Here is an 18,901-nt window from a genome sequence, read left to right as displayed (position 1 = left end):
TTTATTTTCTATCAGACTGTCCAAATAATTTAAATTTGTAAGTTGGAAAGGGGCGAACATGGAGTTGAGAGCCACATATATAGGGTAAATCAATGTTTCCATTAATCTGCATATATTTCATTTTGCTGACACTAATTGATCTTGGTTCTGATTTAGGGTTTATCCACCAATCAGGCAACAGCATCAGGAACAGCGATTTTCAAACCAGCAGGCCTACAGAATTCAAACAGTCAAACCAGGAAAAAATATACAGGCAAATAAAACGGAGTTTCTTGGACTTTGTGAGTCTGGTAGCGATGACTTGGGGGGGCTACATATGGTACATAGACTGCTGTTTGGGAACTCCTGATAACATTTATATATTTTAAAAAAGGCATGTTCCTCTGTAGGTTTGCTTCACTGCTCCCAATCACACACTCATTAGGGTTAGGAGAGCACCATCTATGAACACAGCTACCTCACTCTCCACACAACAACCTATCTGAAAACTTGAAAACTAAATCCAGTGCAGGAAAGAAAAACTGGAGGGATCAGGGTAAAATCTGCTGCATACATCCAGTGGGTAGATCGGGGCACAATACAGCGCCAGAATCCAGTGGGTAGATCAGGGTGGAATACAGCGCCAGAATCCAGTGGGTAGATTGGGGTGGAATACAGTGCTAGAATCCAGTGGGTAGATCAGGGTGGAATACAGTGCTAGAATCCAGTGGGTAGATCGGGGTGGAATACAGCGCCAGAAGCCAGTGGGTAGATCATGGTGGAATACAGTGCTAGAATCCAGTGGGTAGATCGGGGTGGAATACAACGCTAGAATCCAGTGGGTAGATCAGGGTGGAATACAGCGCCAGAAGCCAGTGGGTAGATCAGGGTGGAATACAGTGCTAGAATCCAGTGGGTAGATCGGGGTGGACTACAACGCTAGAATCCAGTGGGTAGATCGGGGTGGAATACAACACTAGAATCCAGTGGGTAGATCGGGGTGGAATACAACACTAGAATCCAGTGGGTAGATCGGGGTGGAATACAGCGCTAGAATCCAGTGGGTAGATCAGGGTAGAATACAACACTAGAATCCAGTGGGTAGATCGGGGTGGAATACAGTGCTAGAATCCAGTGGGTAGATCAGGGTGGAATACCGTGCTAGAATCCAGTGGGTAAATCAGGGTGGAATACAGTGCCAGAATCCAGTGGGTAGATCAGGGTGGAATACAGCACTAGAATCCAGTGGGTAGATCGGGGTGGAATACAGTGCTAGAATCCAGTGGGTAGATCGGGGTGGAATACAGTGCTAGAATCCAGTGGGTAGATCAGGGTGGAATACAGTGCTAGAATCCAGTGGGTAGATCGGGGAGGAATACAATGCTAGAATCCAGTGGGTAGATCGGGGTGGAATCCAGTGCTAGAATCCAGTGGGTAGATCGGGGTGGAATACAGTGCTAGAATCCAGTGGGTAGATCGGGGTGGAATACAGCGTTAGAATCTAGTGGGTAGATCGGAGTGGAATACAGCGCCAGAATCCAGTGGGTAGATCGGGGTGGAATATAGCGCTAGAATCCAGTGGGTAGATCAGGGTGGAATACAGCGCTAGAATCCAGTGGGTAGATCGGGGTGGAATACAGCGCTAGAATCCAGTGGGTAGATCGGGGTAGAATACAGTGCTAGAATCCAGTGGGTAGATCGGGGTGGAATACAGCGCTAGAATCCAGTGGGTAGATCAGGGTGGAATACAGCGCTAGAATCCAGTGGGTAGATCGGGGTGGAATACAGCGCTAGAATCCAGTGGGTAGATCAGGGTGGAATACAGCGCTAGAATCCAGTGGGTAGATCAGGGTGGAATACAGCGCCAGAATCCAGTGAATGGCTCAGAGTGGGATTTTTATGCTGGAAACTCCTGCTGGCCTTACTAGTTTACTGCACAAAAATACCCTACCCCGAAAGGATCTTCCCCTCTAAGCCTCCAAAAGCCCCCTCTTCCAACCCCACCCCCCCAAAACCACTATTCCCAATTTGGTCAATTTGACTTGCTTCACTCTGCTACTCATACTGCTCTGTAACCTCTGACAATAACGGCCGAGGTTTACTTTTCACCGCCCCACCAACTCCAATTTGCTCCTCTCCTCTGCTGAATTGGGGGTAATATACTGGCATGAGTGGAAGATTGGCTATCTAACAGAAAACAGAGAGTTGGGATAAATGGTTCATTCTCGGGTTGGCAATCAGTAACTAGTGGTGTTCCGCAGGGGTCAGTGCTGGGACCCCAACTCTTTACAATCTATATTAACGATTTGGAGGAGGGGACCAAGTGCAACATATCCAAGTTTGCCGACGATACAAAGATGGGAGGGAAAGCAGTGAGTGGGGAGGACATAAAAAACCTGCAAAAGGACATAGACAGGCTAAGTGAGTGGGCAGAAATTTGGCAGATGGAATATAATGTTGGAAAGTGTGAGGTTATGCACTTTGGCAGAAAAAATCAAAGAGCAAGTTATTATCTAAATGGAAAGAAACTGCAAAGTGCTACAGTACAAAGGGATCTGGGGGTCCTGGTACATGAAACACAGAAGGTTAGTATGCAGGTACAGCAGGTGATCAGGAAGGCCAATGGAATCTTGGCTTTTATTGCAAGGGGGATGGAGTATAAAAGCAGGGAAGTCTTGCTTCAGTTATACAGGGTACTGGTGAGGCCACACCTGGAATACTGTGTGCAGTTTTGGTTTCCATATTTAAGAAAAGATATACTTGCTCTCGAGGCAGTTCAGAGAAGGTTCACTCAGTTGATTCCGGAGATGAGGGGGTTGACGTATGAGGAAAGGTTGAGTAGGTTGGGCCTCTACTCATTGGAATTCAGAAGAATGAGAGGCGATCTTATCGAAACATATAAGATTGTGAGGGGGCTTGATCGGGTGGATGCGGGGAGGATGTTTCCACTGATGGGTGAGACTAGAACTAGGGGGCATAATCTTAGAATAAGGGGTTGCCGTTTCAAAACTGAGATGAGGAGAAACTTCTTCACTCAGAGGGTAGTAAATCTATGGAATTTGCTACCTCAGAGAGCTGTGGAAGCTGCGACATTAAATAAATTTTAAAAGGAAATAGACAGTTTCCTAGCTGATAAGGGAATTAGGGGTTACGGGGAGCGGGCAGGGAAGTGGACGTGAGTCTAGGTTCGGATCAGCCATGATCCTATTGAATGGCGGAGCAGGCCCGAGGGGCCGTATGGCCTACTCCTGCTCCTACTTCTTATGAATGTGCTACCTGTTGCTGGGATATGATTCCACAAGGACCTGCAGCCCCTCTGGAACCTTGTCCTTCATATTAAAGCCCAGACAAGTGAGTTTTGGGAGGCTGTTCAATTGTGAAGCCGATCACAGTATTCACAAAGCCACTGTTTGTAATTCTAATTACTTATCAAATTGGAAAATTCCAAATTCTCTCCTCTTGAAGACAGGGCACAATTTAGACCAATCCAGGGACATACATTATAAAACATAGAAGATAGGAGCAGGAGTAGGCCATTCGGCCCCTCGAGCCTGCTCCGCCATTCGATGAGATCATGGCTGATCATCCAAACTCAGTACCCTGTCCCTGCCTTCTCCCCATATCCCTTGATCCCTTTAGCTCTAAGAAATATATCTAACTCCTTCTTGAATATATTTAAAGACTTGGCCTCCACCGCCTTCTGTGGTAGAGAATTCCACAGGTTCACCACTCTCTGGGTGAAGAAATTCCTCCTCATCTCTGTCCTAAATGGCTTACCCCTTATCCTTAGACTATGACCCCTGGTTCTGGACTCCCCGACCATCGGGAACATCCTTCCTGCATCTAGTTTGTCCAGACCTGTCAGAATTTTATAAGTTTCGATGAGATCCCCTCTCATTCTTCTAAACTCCAGCGAGTATAAGCCCAATCGACCCAATCTCTCCTCATGCGTCATTCCTGCCATCTCAGGGATCAGCCTTGTGAATCTTCGCTGAACTCCTTCCATGGCAAGAACATCCTTCCTCAGATAAGGTGACCAAAACTGCACACAATACTCAAGGTGTGGTCTCACCAAGGCCCTGTACAACTGCAGCAGGACATCCTTGCTCCTGTACTCAAACCCTTTTGCTATGAAGGCCAACATACCATTTGCCTTCTTCACCGCCTGCTGCAATCAGTTTGTCACCAGAAAGTCCAAAAACCATAAGCAATGTCTTATCTCATTCTCGAACACAAGTCTGATGCAGGTAATGTTGCTCCAGGGATGTATCTGATAATACTATAGTGTTACAGACTCAGATGAACTTTACACTTTAGTCAACGATTTGAAGTCTACTTCAGGATAGACCGATACTAGCACCAACAGAAAGGGCAATTCAGCACCTTATTCTTACAGCACATGACTGCAGCCACTGCTGCACAACAGTGCAGTGTGTCGGGACTACAGAATGTGGGAATTTGTGGACAGTTGAGACTGTCCCGGATAACCACACCTGTGGGAAATGCCTCGAGTCACTCTGGCTCAGAGACGTTCAGCTGGAGCGCAAGTTAGAGACACTCAGAACACATAAAGGAAAGGGAGGAATATCTGGAAAGTTTATTCCAGACACAGTCACACCACGTAGAGATACAGGTACAGGAACAGCAGTGGGTGACTGATAGTCAGCAGGGTAAGGGGAACTTAGTCGAGGCCGGGAAAGAGGAATCACAGAATCTGGTTCTATCCTACAGGTACAATATACTTGCTACCCGTGAGGATAGGAGAAGCATGCAGCAAAAACAATGCAGCTATCAGTTCCATATAGACTCGGAGAAGCAGAACAGCTCAAGTCGTGAAGGCAGCACATTTCTAGCGTGCATTCTAGACAGTTTTCTGGAACAAATGTTTTAGAATCAACAAGGGAACAAGCCATACTAGATTTAGTGATGAGTAATAGTGGAAGGGTTATTTAATCGAGGTCTTTAAAATGACTAAAGAATTCAATAGGATAGATAGTGAAACTATTTCCTCAGGTGGTGAGGCCAGAACAAGGGGCACAATCTTAAAATTTTTCGCACAAAAAGTAGTGGAAATCTAGAACATTCTCCCCCGTAAGGTTGGGGATGCTGGGTCAATTGAAATTTTCAAGACTGAGAATTATGTTGGTAAGGGTATCAAGGGATATGGAACAAACACGGGATAAATGGAATTGAGGTACAGATCAGCCATTATCTGATTGAACAGGCTCGAGGTGCTGAATGGCCTGCTCCTGTTCCAATGAAATGGTTGTACAAAAGTCGAACACTGCGCCACACCATTACTTATACTTGTTTGTCAGACTTTCTCATTTTCTAATGGCTTGAGCAGTACCCAAGTCCTAGAATTGAAGCTTTAACTGATTCTGTAGCAGGTAAAATGTAGGGACATACTCAGTTACACATTTTCATGCTGTAATACCCCACAAATACTGTTTAACAAACAACAATTACCATTTCAATAGCCCCTTTAACGTAGTAAAACATCCCAAGACGCTTCTAACAAAATTTGACACGAGCCACATAAGGAGATATTAGGACAGGTGACTAAAAGGTTGGTCGAAGAGGTAGGTTTTAAGGAGCACCATAAAAAGAGAGAGGTAAAGAGAGGTTTCAGGAGGGAATTCCAGAGCTTAGGGCCCAAGGCAGCCGAAGGCACAGGCACTAATGGTGCAGTGATGAAAACGGGGATACACAAGAGGCCGGAATTGGAGGAGCACAGATATCTCGGAGGGTTACACAGATAGGGAAGGGCGAGGTTATGGAGGGATTTGATAAAAGAATGTTTGTTTTTTTTTAATTGAGACATTGCCGGACCGGGAGCCAATGTAGGTCAGCGAGCATGGGTAAACGAGACTCGGTGCGAATAGTCTGTAGAGGTAGAAGCTAACTGAAACTGCATGTACACTACAACTGAAATTTTGTAAAGCTATAGTGCAAATCCAGAATCCTGAGAGAAGTGGAAGACTAGGGAAATGAGTCTTACTCTGTGCCTGACTCCAGATTGCCATCATAACCTAGAGTGAACTGCTTTGCACTGATGCTACATTTGCAGTGTAAATCAGCCTAAGCCCACATTTACTAGCACCATCTGGTGAAATTATTCCAGTTTTAAAAATCATTTTAGGATCCAATAGTATTGACTGTCACAATGCAGGCATCAGCTATTTTCAAACTACAGAGCCCAAGTTCAGCAAGCATACAAAACTGACAAGACTAAAATTGACTCTCCAGTATGTTATTAATCACAGAGCCAGAAACAAGGGGGCAAGTTCTATAAATAAAAACAGGAAATGCTGGAAATACAGTCAGTGTCTGTAAAGAGTAAAGACAGCTTATGAAGTTCTGAACTACTTCACGGCAGACACTGCTACTAGGCTGTAATTATAAGAATGTGTCAGCTACTACAAAGGTGGGTGCATTTTACAAACTACGACTACTATAATGTGACCACGTCAGTTTTACCACATTATCCGGAGTGACAAAGTAGCAACAGGCATACAGGAAATCGCAATGATATTCCAGTCTTAGAATGCTCCTCTCAGGAGCCTCACATTCATTTGTTTTTATTGAACAACAAGAAAAACCCTGCAATAAGCATAACAGACACTGCCACCTCCAGTAGCTTGTGAAGATGCCATTTTTTCCCCAGACTTTCCCTGCTTTTGTGAAGCTGTCTCTTTCTCCAGCGTAGGATCTGCTCCTTCTCCAGTTGCTCCCTGTAGTGAGCTCTGTAGAACTCGTCGAAATTGAACTTTGGTTTTCCAGTGTTTAATTTATCTGATGAGCTCCTGACCGGTGATTGCTTTGCTGTTGAGGCTTGGGCTTTTTCCAAAGGTTTTTTCCCAATATGCAAATCTGTTGGAGTCAGAATCCCTCGGTCATATTTCTTTCTCAGGCTCATGCTGCCCAGCACGGAATATGCCTCGTTGATTTGAGTGAACCTCAATGCTGCCTCCTCACTGCCTGCATTTTTGTCTGGATGGTAAATAAGTGACTGTTTGTAGTAAGCGGATTTGATCTGACTCTGGGTGGCATTGGGAGAGATTTTCAAAGTATCATAGTATACTGTGTTGCTCCCTTGGGGAAGTGGGACAGCATTATTTCCACTAAAATACCTCTTGCCATCTTTAAAGTGGCACTGATGCAGTACTTTGATGACAGAATAGTGGCAGTGCCAGTATTGGTTACCATCCTGGAGTGATGCACAGGCACTTGAGACGATTAACCGTTTAAAAGTCTGGAAGCTCCAAAGCCCATGATGGTATTTGTCATTCATCCTCTGAGAGAACAAGGCGTAACAGGACAAACAACTCCCATGGTTGGCAAACCCTTTAGCGGTGTATGCACGACTGTCACCGAGTGCCCTAGCCCCAGAGGAGCGGTCACCAGTCGCTGGAAATTTCATGCTCTCAACCATCTGGCTGGGCTTCACTGATGGGTATTCTTTGCCGAGTGGGCCACCTGGAGGACCATTCACAGATTCTTGCTGAGTGCGGTGCAAGTGCAGCACAGCAAGAGCCCGTGAGAGGTGTTGCACTGCCCGGCCCCCATCCTGTGCTGACCCCCACCTGGGATTGTCCCTGGGGGTAAATCGGGGCTGCCAGGGCTCCAGGCGCCCAGCACCTTCAGCAATGGACTGCCAGGGCTCCAGGCGCCCAGCACCTTCAGCAATGGACTGCCAGGGCTCCAGGCGCCCAGCACCTTCAGCAATGGACTGCCAGGGCTCCAGGCGCCCAGCACCTTCAGCAATGGACTGCCAGGGCTCCAGGCGCCCAGCACCCTTAGCAATGGCTCCGCTTTGGGCACTCAGCCCCCCTGCCATTGGCTGAGGCGGAGGTGGAGGCGCGGCCCCGGCCCCGGCCCCCTCCCGACAGTTGGTTTCCGAACGGCCGCCGGGCCGCTGCCGGCCACCAGCTCCCACGGGGCCGAGGTTAGGCCCCGGATACCAGTCGCGTCTTAGCCCGCTGCCACCAGCAATGACTTTCCTCGCCCAGTCTCCCGTGTCCCGGCCCTGCTGTGTCCTCAGACACCACCCGGCAAACGCCAGCGCCATCTTCCCAGGCCGTCATCGGGGAGCCGGGACCTGAGCCCGACTGACAGCCGCTCCAACCAATCACGGCTCAAAGATTCATGATCAACGTGACTTCCAGCCATTCACAACTTCACAGTTTCAGCCTATGACAGTGTACGTTTCGTGTCTGTCCCGCCCACATTGCCCCGGATTGACAGCTCGACCGACTCTCCCAGAAACAATTGCCAATCACTTGCTATTGTTTCACCAATTGAAATGGCCACAGAGCAATGGCCAAGTTTGATTGCTGTAAAAGTTTCAAACGTTATTGTTAAAGGGACACTTTCGAAAAACTATTCGACAAACTTATTTTATTTGGGGAAAAGATGTATCATGTTCTTCTCTTCTCTCTTAGGCAGTCCCTCGGAACCGAGGATGACTTGCTTCCACATTAAAAATGAGTTCGCAGGTGACTGATGAGTCCAATGCGGGACCTACAGTGGGCAGGATTTTCATTGGGCTGTGGAGGCGGGATTGGAGGCGTGTGGGGGGTTAAAATCTCGAAATCAGGGGGCATGAACCCATCCCGCCCCCAACCCGCCTCCATGCCAGTTTCAAATGAGGCAGATACCCAACCTGTGCTGGGACTCGCCTCCCTGAGGCAGGAAGGGGATTAGTGCCAATTAACTGCCCGTTAACAGGTAGTTAACAGGCAGTTATTAGCCTAATCTCTATTTTTATTGCTGAAGTGTGGGATTCCCGACGGCTCCAAACCACGCCAAGTTAGCGAGGCGGACCGTCGGGCTGAAGGGTTCAAGATGTCCGGTGTTCAGGTGAGTGATGGGTGCATGGGTTCAGAGGTAAGTGTGTTTGGTGTGTGTAATCTCATTGAAACTTATAAAATTCTAACAGGACTAGACAGACTAGATGCAGGAAGGAGGTTCCCGGTGGTGGGGGAGTCCAGAACCAGGGGTCACAGTCTAAAGATAAGAGGTAAGCCATTTAGGACAGAGATGAGGAGGAATTTCTTCACCCAGAGAGTGGTGAACCTGTGGAATTCACTACCACAGAAGGCAGTTGAGGCCAATTCATTAAATATATTCAAGAAGGAGTTAGATATATTTCTTAAGGCTAAAGGGATCAAGGGATATGGGGAGAAAGCAGGGACAGGGTACTGAGTTTGGATGATCAGCCATGATCTCATTGAATGGTGGAGCAGGCTCAAGGGGCCGAATGGCCTACTCCTGGTCCTATCTTCTATGTTTCTATGTAAAGTGTTTAAAGAAGTTTTACTTACATTTACTTACCTTTACAGCCTTCCTTCCTTCAGGTCTCGGGAGTCCCTCATCTCACCGGCACAGAAAGCAGAATGGCTGCGAGCTGTCAAAAATTGCAGCATTCAGCTTTCTGTTCTGGAGAAATCTCTAAATCAGCCTGAGAGGAAGGAATTAACTTGGAGTACAGGCTGTCAGTGTTTGACAGCTTCAAACAGCTGTCAAACGTTGATATTTCATCTGTCAAAAGCTTTTGACAGATGAAATGTCAATCTGTGGTGTCACCTGTTGCTGGGTGGCCCTTAATTGGCCTGCTGAGCCCGCTGGGCAGGGTCAACAAGGTCAATCAAGTGAAAATCGCGTGGGTTGGTCACAACTCGATGGAGGCGGGACTACAACCCCAAAAGTTGTAGTCCCGCCTCCTACACGCCTCCTCAATCAAAATCCAGCCCACAGCCTCTGTCACAGGTGGGGCAGACGGTAGTTGAAGGGGCAGGTGGGTGGGGTGCTTGAGTTGATGTGCGCTCCTTGCGCTGCCTGCGCCTGGCTTCTGCTTGCTCCCAGCGAAGAGACTCGAGGTGTTCAGCGCCTTCCCGGATGCTTCTCCTCCACTTTGTGCGGTCTTGGGCCAGGGATTCCCAGGTGTCGGTGGGGATGTTACACTTTTTCAAGGAATCTTTGAGGGTGTCTTTGAAGTGTTTCCTCTGCCCACCTGGGGCTCTCTTGCCGTGCCGGAGCTCCAAGTAGAGCGCTTGTTTTGGGAGTCTCGTATCGGGCATGCAGACAATGTGACCCGTCCATCGGAGCTAATTGAGCGTGGTCAAAGCTTTGATGCTGGGGATGTTGGCCTGAGCAAGAACACTGACGTTGGTGCGCCTATCCTGCCAATGGGTTTGCAGGATCTTGCGGAGGCAGCGTTGGTGGTACCTCAGTGCTTTGAGGTGCCTGCTGTACATGGTCCATGTCTCTGAGGCATACAGCAGGGCAGGTATCACTGCTGCTCTGTAGACCATGAGCTTAGTGCCGGGTTTGAGGTCCTGGCCTTCAAACACTCTCTTCCTCAGGTGACCGAAGGCTGCACTGGCACACTGAAGGCGGTGTAGGACTTCATCGTCGATGTCTACCCTTGTTGACAGTAGGCTCCCGAGGTATGGAAAGTGGTCCACATTGTCCAAGGCCTTGTCATGGATTTTGATAATCGGGGGGGGGGGCAGTATTGTGTCGGGGGGGCAGGTTGTTAGAGGACCTTTGTCTTATGGATGTTTAGTGTAAGACCCATGCTCTCATACGCTTCGGTGAAGGTGTTGATGATGGTTTGGAGTTCGACCTCCAAGTGAGCACAAACGCAAGCGTCGTCTGCATGCTGTAATTCGACGACAGAGGATGGGACGACCTTGGATCTGGACTGGAGGCGACGGAGGTTGAATAGTTTCCCGTTTGTTCTGTAAATTAGCTCCACTCTAGTGGGGAGTTCTTATCATGTTCTTAATGTTATCATCAGTCACAAATGACCTGGTGATTGATTTGAATCCTTGAGACTGTCCCAATGAAGAAACATTTATAACCTTTGTTTTCCCTTTGTTTTTCCACTAGCATCTGTGAAGTCCTCTGGGAGATTTCATTTTTCCACTACAACTTATATTTATATAGCACCTTTAATGTAATAAAACGTCCAAAGGTGCATAAAGTTGCTATATAAACGCAAGTTGTTTCTGTTGTAGCTACAGTAATTAAATACATTTAATAAAATATTTAACTTAACTCTCAGGTTTTATCGCTTCATTTACTCACGAATTTAACTGGCCTGTAAATTGCTGTCGGAGGCTTGCCAACCATGTACGCCGCCGAACCACAAGAAAACGATGTGCTTACCTTGTGTCTCCGGAGCTTCGGACTCTTGCAGTCCTGGGCCTGCGGGCGTACGCCTGCGTAAAGGCCCACGTATCCCGGGGGCACAGGCGGTTCGCAAATGTCCCTAGGATCACATGGGCCAAGCCAACCAATCACAAAGGGGGATTCCTATTATCCTTATGGGGATTCCATTTACGTACGGAATCCCCATAAGCATATTAGGAATAACCTAATAGATAACATTTTACACCACTTAAATAAAAATAAATGATCAGAGGTTAAAAATTAATTAAAAGGCCCTTTAATTAAACATTTAAAGTAAAAATTAAATATTTTGAAAATAAATGTAATCATTTTTAAACATAACAAAAACAACCTAAACTAATTTTAAATGTAAGTGAATGTTTAAATCATTTAAAAAAAATTATTTTAACATTTATTTTAACCCTTACACTGATTAAGAAGGCCTTGCACTTGCCTTTTTCCAGGTGTAAGGGTTTTGTGAGCATTCGCTGGGCAGTAGTTGCGCCAGCGAAAGTGAATTTACAGCAGAAGCGTACGATCTGTCAAGGAGTGTAACGTATCCAAGTTTGCTGATGATACAAAGTTAGGTGGGAAAGTAAGCTGTGAGGAGGGCGCAAAGAGGCTGCAGTGAGATATAGACAGGTTGACTGCGTGGGCAAGAACATGGCAAAAGGAATACAATGTGGGGAAGTGTGAAGTTATCCACTTTGGTAAGGGAAAAAAAAGCAGAATATTTTTTGATTGGTGAGAGACTGAAATGTTTGCATTCAGAGGGACCTGGGTGTCCTTGTACATGAATCACAGAAATTCAACATGTAGGTTCAGCAAGCAATTAGGAAAACAAATGGTATGTTAGCTTTTGTTACAAAGGGATTAGTGTATAAGAGTAAAGAAGTCTTACTACAATTATACAGGGCATTGGTGAGGTCACACCTAGAGTACTGTGTAACAGTTATGGTCTCCTTACAACAACAACAACAGCTTGTATTTATATAGCGCCTTTAACGCAATAAAACGTCTCAAGGCGCTTCACAGGAGTATTATAAGACAAAGAAATTGACACCGAGCCACATAAGGAGAAATTAGGGCAGGTGACCAAAAGCTTAACATAAGAACATAAGAACATAAGAAGTAGGAGCAGGAGTAGGCCATACGGCCCCTCGGGCCTGCTCCGCCATTCAATAGGATCATGGCTGATCCGAATCTAGACTCACGTCCACTTCCCTGCCCGCTCCCCGTAACCCCTAATTCCCTTATCTGCTAGGAAACTGTCTATCTCCGATTTAAATTTATTTAATGTTGCAGCTTCCACAGCTCTCTGGGGTAGCAAATTCCATAGATTTACTACCCTCTGAGTGAAGAAGTGTCTCCTCATCTCAGTTTTGAAAGGGCAGCCCCTTATTCTAAGATTATGCCCCCTAGTTCTAGTCTCACCCATCAGTGGAAACATCCTCACCGCATCCACCCGATCAAGCCCCCTCACAATCTTATATGTTTCGATAAGATCACCTCTCATTCTTCTGAACTCCAATGAGTAGAGGCCCAACCTACTCAACCTTTCCTCATACGCCAACCCCCTCATCTCCGGAATCAACTGAGTGAACCTTCTCTGAACCGCCTCGAGAGCAAGTATATCTTTTCTTAAATATGGAAACCAAAACTGCACGCAGTATTCCAGGTGTGGCCTCACCAATACCCTGTATAACTGCAGCAAGACTTCCCTGTTTTTATACTCCATCCCCCTTGCAATAAAAGCCAAGATTCCATTGGCCTTCCTGATCACCTGCTGCACCTGCACACTAACTTTTTGTGTTTCATGCACCAGGACCCCCAGATCCCTTTGTACTGTAGCACTTTGCAGTTTCTCTCCATTTAGATAATAACTTACTCTTTGATTTTTTCTGCCAAAATGCATAACCTCACACTTTCCAATATTATATTTCATCTGCCAAATCTCTGCCCACTCACTTAGCCTGTCTATGTCCTTCTGCGGGTTTTTTATGTCCTCCTCACTCACTGCTTTCCCTTCCACCTTTGTATCATCGGCAAACTTGGATATGTTGCACTCGGTCCCTTCCTCCAAATCGTTAATATAGATTGTAAAGAGTTGGGGTCCCAGCACTGACCCCTGTGGAACACCACTAGTTACTGATTGCCAGCCTGAGAATGAACCATTTATCCCAACTCTTTGTTTTCTGTTAGATAGCCAATCTTCCACCCATGCCAGTATATTAACCCCAATCCCGTGATTTTTTATCTTGATCAGTAATCTTTTGTGTGGAACCTTGTCAAATGCCTTTTGGAAGTCCAAATACACTACATCCACTGGTTCCCCTTTATCCACCCTGTATGTTACACCCTCAAAGAATTCGAGCAAATTTTTCAAACATGACTTCCCCTTCATAAAATCATGCTGACTCTGTCCTATTAAATTATGTTTATCCAAATGCTCTGTTACTGTTTCCTTAATAATGGACTCCAACATTTTGCCAACCACAGATGTTAGGCTAACTGGTCTATAGTTTCCAGCTTTTTGTCTACTGCCCTTCTTAAATAAGGGTGTTACATTAGCAGTTTTCCAATCTGCCGGGACCTTTCCTGAGTCCAGGGAGTTTTGGAAAATAATCACCAATGCATCCACAATCCCTACCGCCACTTCTCTCAAGCTTGGTCAAAGAGGTAGGTTTTAAGGAGCGTCTTAAAGGAGGAAAGAGAGATAGAGAGGCGGAGAGGTTTAGGCAGGGAATTCCAGAGCTTAGGGCCTAGGCAGCAGAAGGCACGGCCACCAATGGTTGAGTGATTATAATCAGGGATGCTCAAGCGGGCAGAATTAGAGGAGCGCAGATATCTCGGGGGGTTGTGGGGCTGAAGGAGATTACAGAGATAGGGAGGGGTGAGGCCATGGAGAGATTTGAAAACAAGGATGAGAATTTTGAAATCGAGCCATGTTTAACCGGGAGCCAATGTAGGTCAGCGAGCACAGGGGGTGATGGGCGAACGGGAATTGGTGCGAGTTAGGACATGGGCAGCTGAATTTTAGATCACCTCAAGTTTACGTAGGGTAGAATGTGGGAGGCCAGCCAGGAGTGCATTGGAATAGTCAAGTCTAGAGGTAACCAAGGCATGGATGAGGGTTTCAGCAGCAGATGAGCTGAGGCAAGGGCAGAGACGGGCGATGTGACGGAGGTGGAAATAGGCGGTCTTAGTTATGCTGCGGATATGTGGTCGGAAGCTCATTTCAGCGTCAAATATGACACCAAGGTTGCAAACAGTGTGGCTCAGCCTCAGACAGATGTTAGGGAGACGGATGGAGTCAGTGGCTAGGGAACGGAGTTTGTGGCGGGGACCGAAAACAATTCTTCCCAATATTGAATTGGGAATATTTCCTTACCTGAGGAAAGATACACTTGCCTTAGAGGGAGTGCAACAAAGGTTCACTAAACTGGTTTCTGGGATGGGGGGATTGTCCTATGAGGAGAGATTGAGTAGACTAGGCCTATATTCCCTAGAGTTTAGAAGAATGAGAGGTGATCTAATTGAAACATATAAAATTCTTAAGGGGCTTGACACGGTTAATGCTGAGAAAATGTTTCATAGAAACATAGAAACATAGAAGATAGGAGCAGGAGTAGGCCATTCGGCCCCTCGAGCCTGCTCCGCCATTCAATGTGATCATGGCTGATCATCCAAATTCAGTACCCCGTCCCTGCTTTCTCCCCATACCCCTTGATACCTTTAGCCTTAAGAAATATATCCAACTCCTTCTTGAATATATTTAATGAATTCGCCTCTACTGCCTTCTGTGGTAGAGAATTCCACAGGTTCACCACTCTCTGGGTGAAGAAATTCCTCCTCATTTCTGTCCTAAATGGCCTACCCTTAATCCTTAGACTGTGACCCCTGGTTCTGGACTCCCCGACCATCAGGAACATCCTTCCTGCATCTAGTCTGTCCAGTCCTGTCAGAATTTTATAAGTTTCAATGCGATCCCCTCTCATTCTTCTAAACTCCAGCGAGTACAAGCCCAATCGACCCAATCTCTCCTCATACGTCATTCCTGCCATCCCAGGTATCAGCCTGGTGAATCTTCGCTGAACTCCTTCCATGGCAAGAACATCCTTCCTCAGATAAGGCGACCAAAACTGCACACAATACTCAAGATGTGGTCTCACCAAGGCCCTGTACAACGGCAGCAAGACATCCTTGTTCCTGTACTCAAAGCCTCTCGCTACGAAGGCCAACATACCATTTGCCTTCTTAACCGCCTGCTGCACCTGCATGCTTACCTTCAGCGACTGGTGCACAAGGACACCCAGGTCTCATTGCACTTCCCCTTCGCCCAATCTATAGCCATTCAGATAATAATCTGCCTTTCTGTTTTTGCCACCAAAGTGGATAACCTCGCATTTATCCACATTATATTGCCCAATCACCCAACCTGTCCAAATCATACTGGAGTTTCTCGGCATCCTCCTCACAGCACACACGCCCACCCAGCTTTGTGTCATCTGCAAATTTGGAGATATTACATCTAGTTCCTTCGTCTAGGTCCAAGGACCGATCCCTGCGGTACCCCACTAGTCACTGCCTGCCACTCGGAAAAAGACCCGTTTATTCCAACTCTTTGCTTTCTGTCTGCCAACCAGTTTTCTATCCAAGTCAATACCTTGCCCCCAATCCCATGTGCCTTAACTTTACACGCTAACCTCTTATGCGGGACCTTATCGAAAGCCTTCTGAAAGTCCAAATATACCACATCCACTGGTTCTCCCTTATCTATTTTACCAGTTACATCCTCAAAAAATTCCAGTAGATTAGTCAAGCACGATTTACCTTTTGTAAATCCATGTTGACTTTGTCCGATCCTGTCACTGTTTTCCAAGTGCTCTGCTATTACATCTTTTATAATGGACTCTAGCATTTTCCCCACTACTGATGTCAGGCTTACCGGTCTGTAATTCCCCGTTTTCTCCCTACCACCTTTTTTGAATAGTGGGGTAACATTAGCTACCCTCCAATCCATGGGTACTGTTCCAGATTCCATCGAATGTTGGAAGATGATCAGCAATGCATCTACTATTTCTAGGGCCACTTCCTTAAGTACCCTAGGATGTAGATTATCAGGCCCTGGGGATTTATCGGCCTTCGGTCCCATCAATTTCCTTAACACCATTTCCTTACAAATACTGATTTCTTTCAGTTCCTCCCCTTCATCAGACCCTATGTTCCCCGACATCTCTGGGAGGTTATTTGTGTCCTCCTTTGTGAAGACAGAACCAAAATATGGCTGGGGAAATCTAGAACACAGTCTCAGAATAAGGGGTCGGCCATTGATGAGGAGGAATTTCTACACTCAGAGGGTGGTGAATCTTTGGAATTCTCTACCCCAGAGGGCTGTGGATGCTCAGTTGTTGAGTATATTGAAGATAGAGCTCGCTAAATTTTTGGGAACTAAGGGATAGTGCAGGAAGGTGGAGTTGAGGTAGAAGATCAGCCATGATCTTGTTGAATGGCGGAGCAGGCTCAAAGGGCCAAATGGCCTACTCCAGCTCCTATTTCTCATGTTCTTAAATATCCCAACTCTGCGCCAGCAAAAGTGAATTTACAGCGGATGCGTACGATCTTTCAAGGAGCAACTTGACATATCGCAAGTTCCGGGTTTTCGCGCATTCGCACGCGGCAACCTGGAACTTGCGGGGCCATTCACAGCCCTTTCGCGTACGCCGTCATAGGCCCCATAAATTCTGGGCCATTGTCGTTGACAAACTCGTGGTTTTTTCTTTAACTTTCGCCTATTCATATTTGCTGGAGTACTTTTACTATGGTGCTAGGGAGACAATAAGGGCTGCAAGAATAAAATAGTTTTCGACCAAGCTTTCCATCACCCTTCCTAATCTCTCCTTTTCTGTGGTGTGGAGATGCCGGAGTTGGACTGGGGTGGACAAATGTAAGAAGTCACACGACACCAGGTTATAGTCCAACAGCTTTATTTGAAATCACAAGCTTTCGGAGCGCTGCTCCTTCTTCAGGTGAAGTGGAGAAATGCATAAAGACACAGCTTATATAGTCAGAGAATCATGTCAGATGTTTACAGGTAACCTTTCCAACTGCCATTTATCACACCTCGGCAGAGAGATAATCACAGCAGTCAAAGGTGTGAATGGTGTCCAAACAGGTCAGTCAGGGAAACATTACACCAGATACATCGACGACATTTTCTTCCTATGGACCCACGGCGAAGAATCACTGAAAAGACTACACGATAACATCAACAAGTTCCATCCCACCATCAAACTCACCATGGACTACTCCTCAGAATCAGTCTCATTCCTGGACACACGAATCTCCATCAAAGACGGACACCTCAGCACTTCACTCTACCGCAAGCCCACGGACAACCTCACGATGCTTCACTTCTCCAGCTTCCACCCTAACCACGTTAAAGAAGCCATCCCCTATGGACAAGCCCTGCGAATACACAGGGTCTGCTCAGACGAGGAGGAACGCGATGGACACCTACAGACACTGAAAGACGCCCTTGTAAGAACGGGATATGACGCTCGACTCGTCGATCGACAGTTCCGACGGGCCACAGCGAAAAATCGCATAGACCTCCTCAGGAGACAAACACGGGACACAACCAACAGAGTACCCTTCGTCATCCAGTACTTCCCCGGAGCGGAGAAACTACGCCATGTTCTTCGCAGCCTTCAACATGTCATCGATGACGACGAACACCTCGCTAAGGCCATTCCCACGCCTCCACTACTCGCTTTCAAACAGCCGCCTAACCTCAAACAGACCATCGTTCGCAGCAAATTACCCAGCTTTCAGGAGAACAGCGACCACGACACCACACAACCCTGCCACAGCAACCTCTGCAAGACATGCCAGATCATCAACACAGATACCATCATCACACGTGAGGACACCACCCACCAGGTACATGGTACATACTCATGTGACTCGGCCAACGTTGTCTACCTCATACGTTGCAGGAAAGGATGCCCCGGAGCATGGTACATCGGCGAGACCATGCAGACACTGCGACAACGGATGAACAGACACTGCACAACAATCACCAGGCAGGAGTGTTCCCTCCCAGTCGGGGAACACTTCAGCAGTCAAGGACATTCAGCCTCCGATCTTCGGGTAAGCATTCTCCAAGGTGGCCTTCGAGACACACGACAACGCAAAATCGTCGAGCAGAAACTGATAGCCAAGTTCCGCACCCATGAGGACGGCCTCAACCGAGATCTTGGGTTCATGTCACGCTACATGTAACCCCACCTGATGCAGGGTCATCCAGACTCGAGTCGACATTGGCTTGTTCTCTCTACACAGATGCGGCCGGACCTGCTGTGATTTCCAGCCAAAAAAAATGTTTTTTGTCTTTTTTTGTTTTTCATAGACCCCAGCATCTGCAATATTTGACCCCTTGTGACCCCACCTCATTGTTCTTTGATGTAATGTTTCCCTGACTGACCTGTTTGGACACCATTCACACCTTTGACTGCTGTGATTATCTCTCTGCCGAGGTGTGATAAATGGCAGTTGGAAAGGTTACCTGTAAACATCTGACATGATTCTCTGACTATATAAGCTGCGTCTTTATGCATTTCTCCACTTCACCTGAAGAAGGAGCAGCGCTCCGAAAGCTTGTGATTTCAAATAAAGCTGTTGGACTATAACCTGGTGTTGTGTGACTTCTTACATTTCTCCTTTTCTGGTTTGCCATCCATTT

At 46.8% G+C, this 18,901-nt stretch overlaps 1 protein-coding gene across 1 annotated transcript; it reads right to left on the bottom strand.

Moving 5' to 3' along the window:
• Positions 1 to 5,779: 5,779 nt before the first annotated feature.
• On the bottom strand, positions 5,780 to 8,117 carry LOC147102124 (uncharacterized). The gene has a single exon (XM_085964344.1). It carries the CDS (start codon positions 8,048 to 8,050, stop codon positions 6,551 to 6,553), a length of 1,500 nt encoding a protein of 499 aa, XP_085820470.1. The 5' UTR covers positions 8,051 to 8,117; the 3' UTR covers positions 5,780 to 6,550.
• Between the last annotated feature and the right edge of the window lie 10,784 nt (positions 8,118 to 18,901).

The sequence above is a fragment of the Somniosus microcephalus genome, chromosome 22, assembly GCF_052327205.1.
Source record: "Somniosus microcephalus isolate GS21.2 chromosome 22, FLI_Smic_1.0, whole genome shotgun sequence".
NCBI classification, from domain to species: Eukaryota; Metazoa; Chordata; class Chondrichthyes; order Squaliformes; family Somniosidae; genus Somniosus; species Somniosus microcephalus.
Note: the sequence above shows the minus strand (reverse complement) of the source record. Positions and strands in the feature narration are given on the sequence as shown.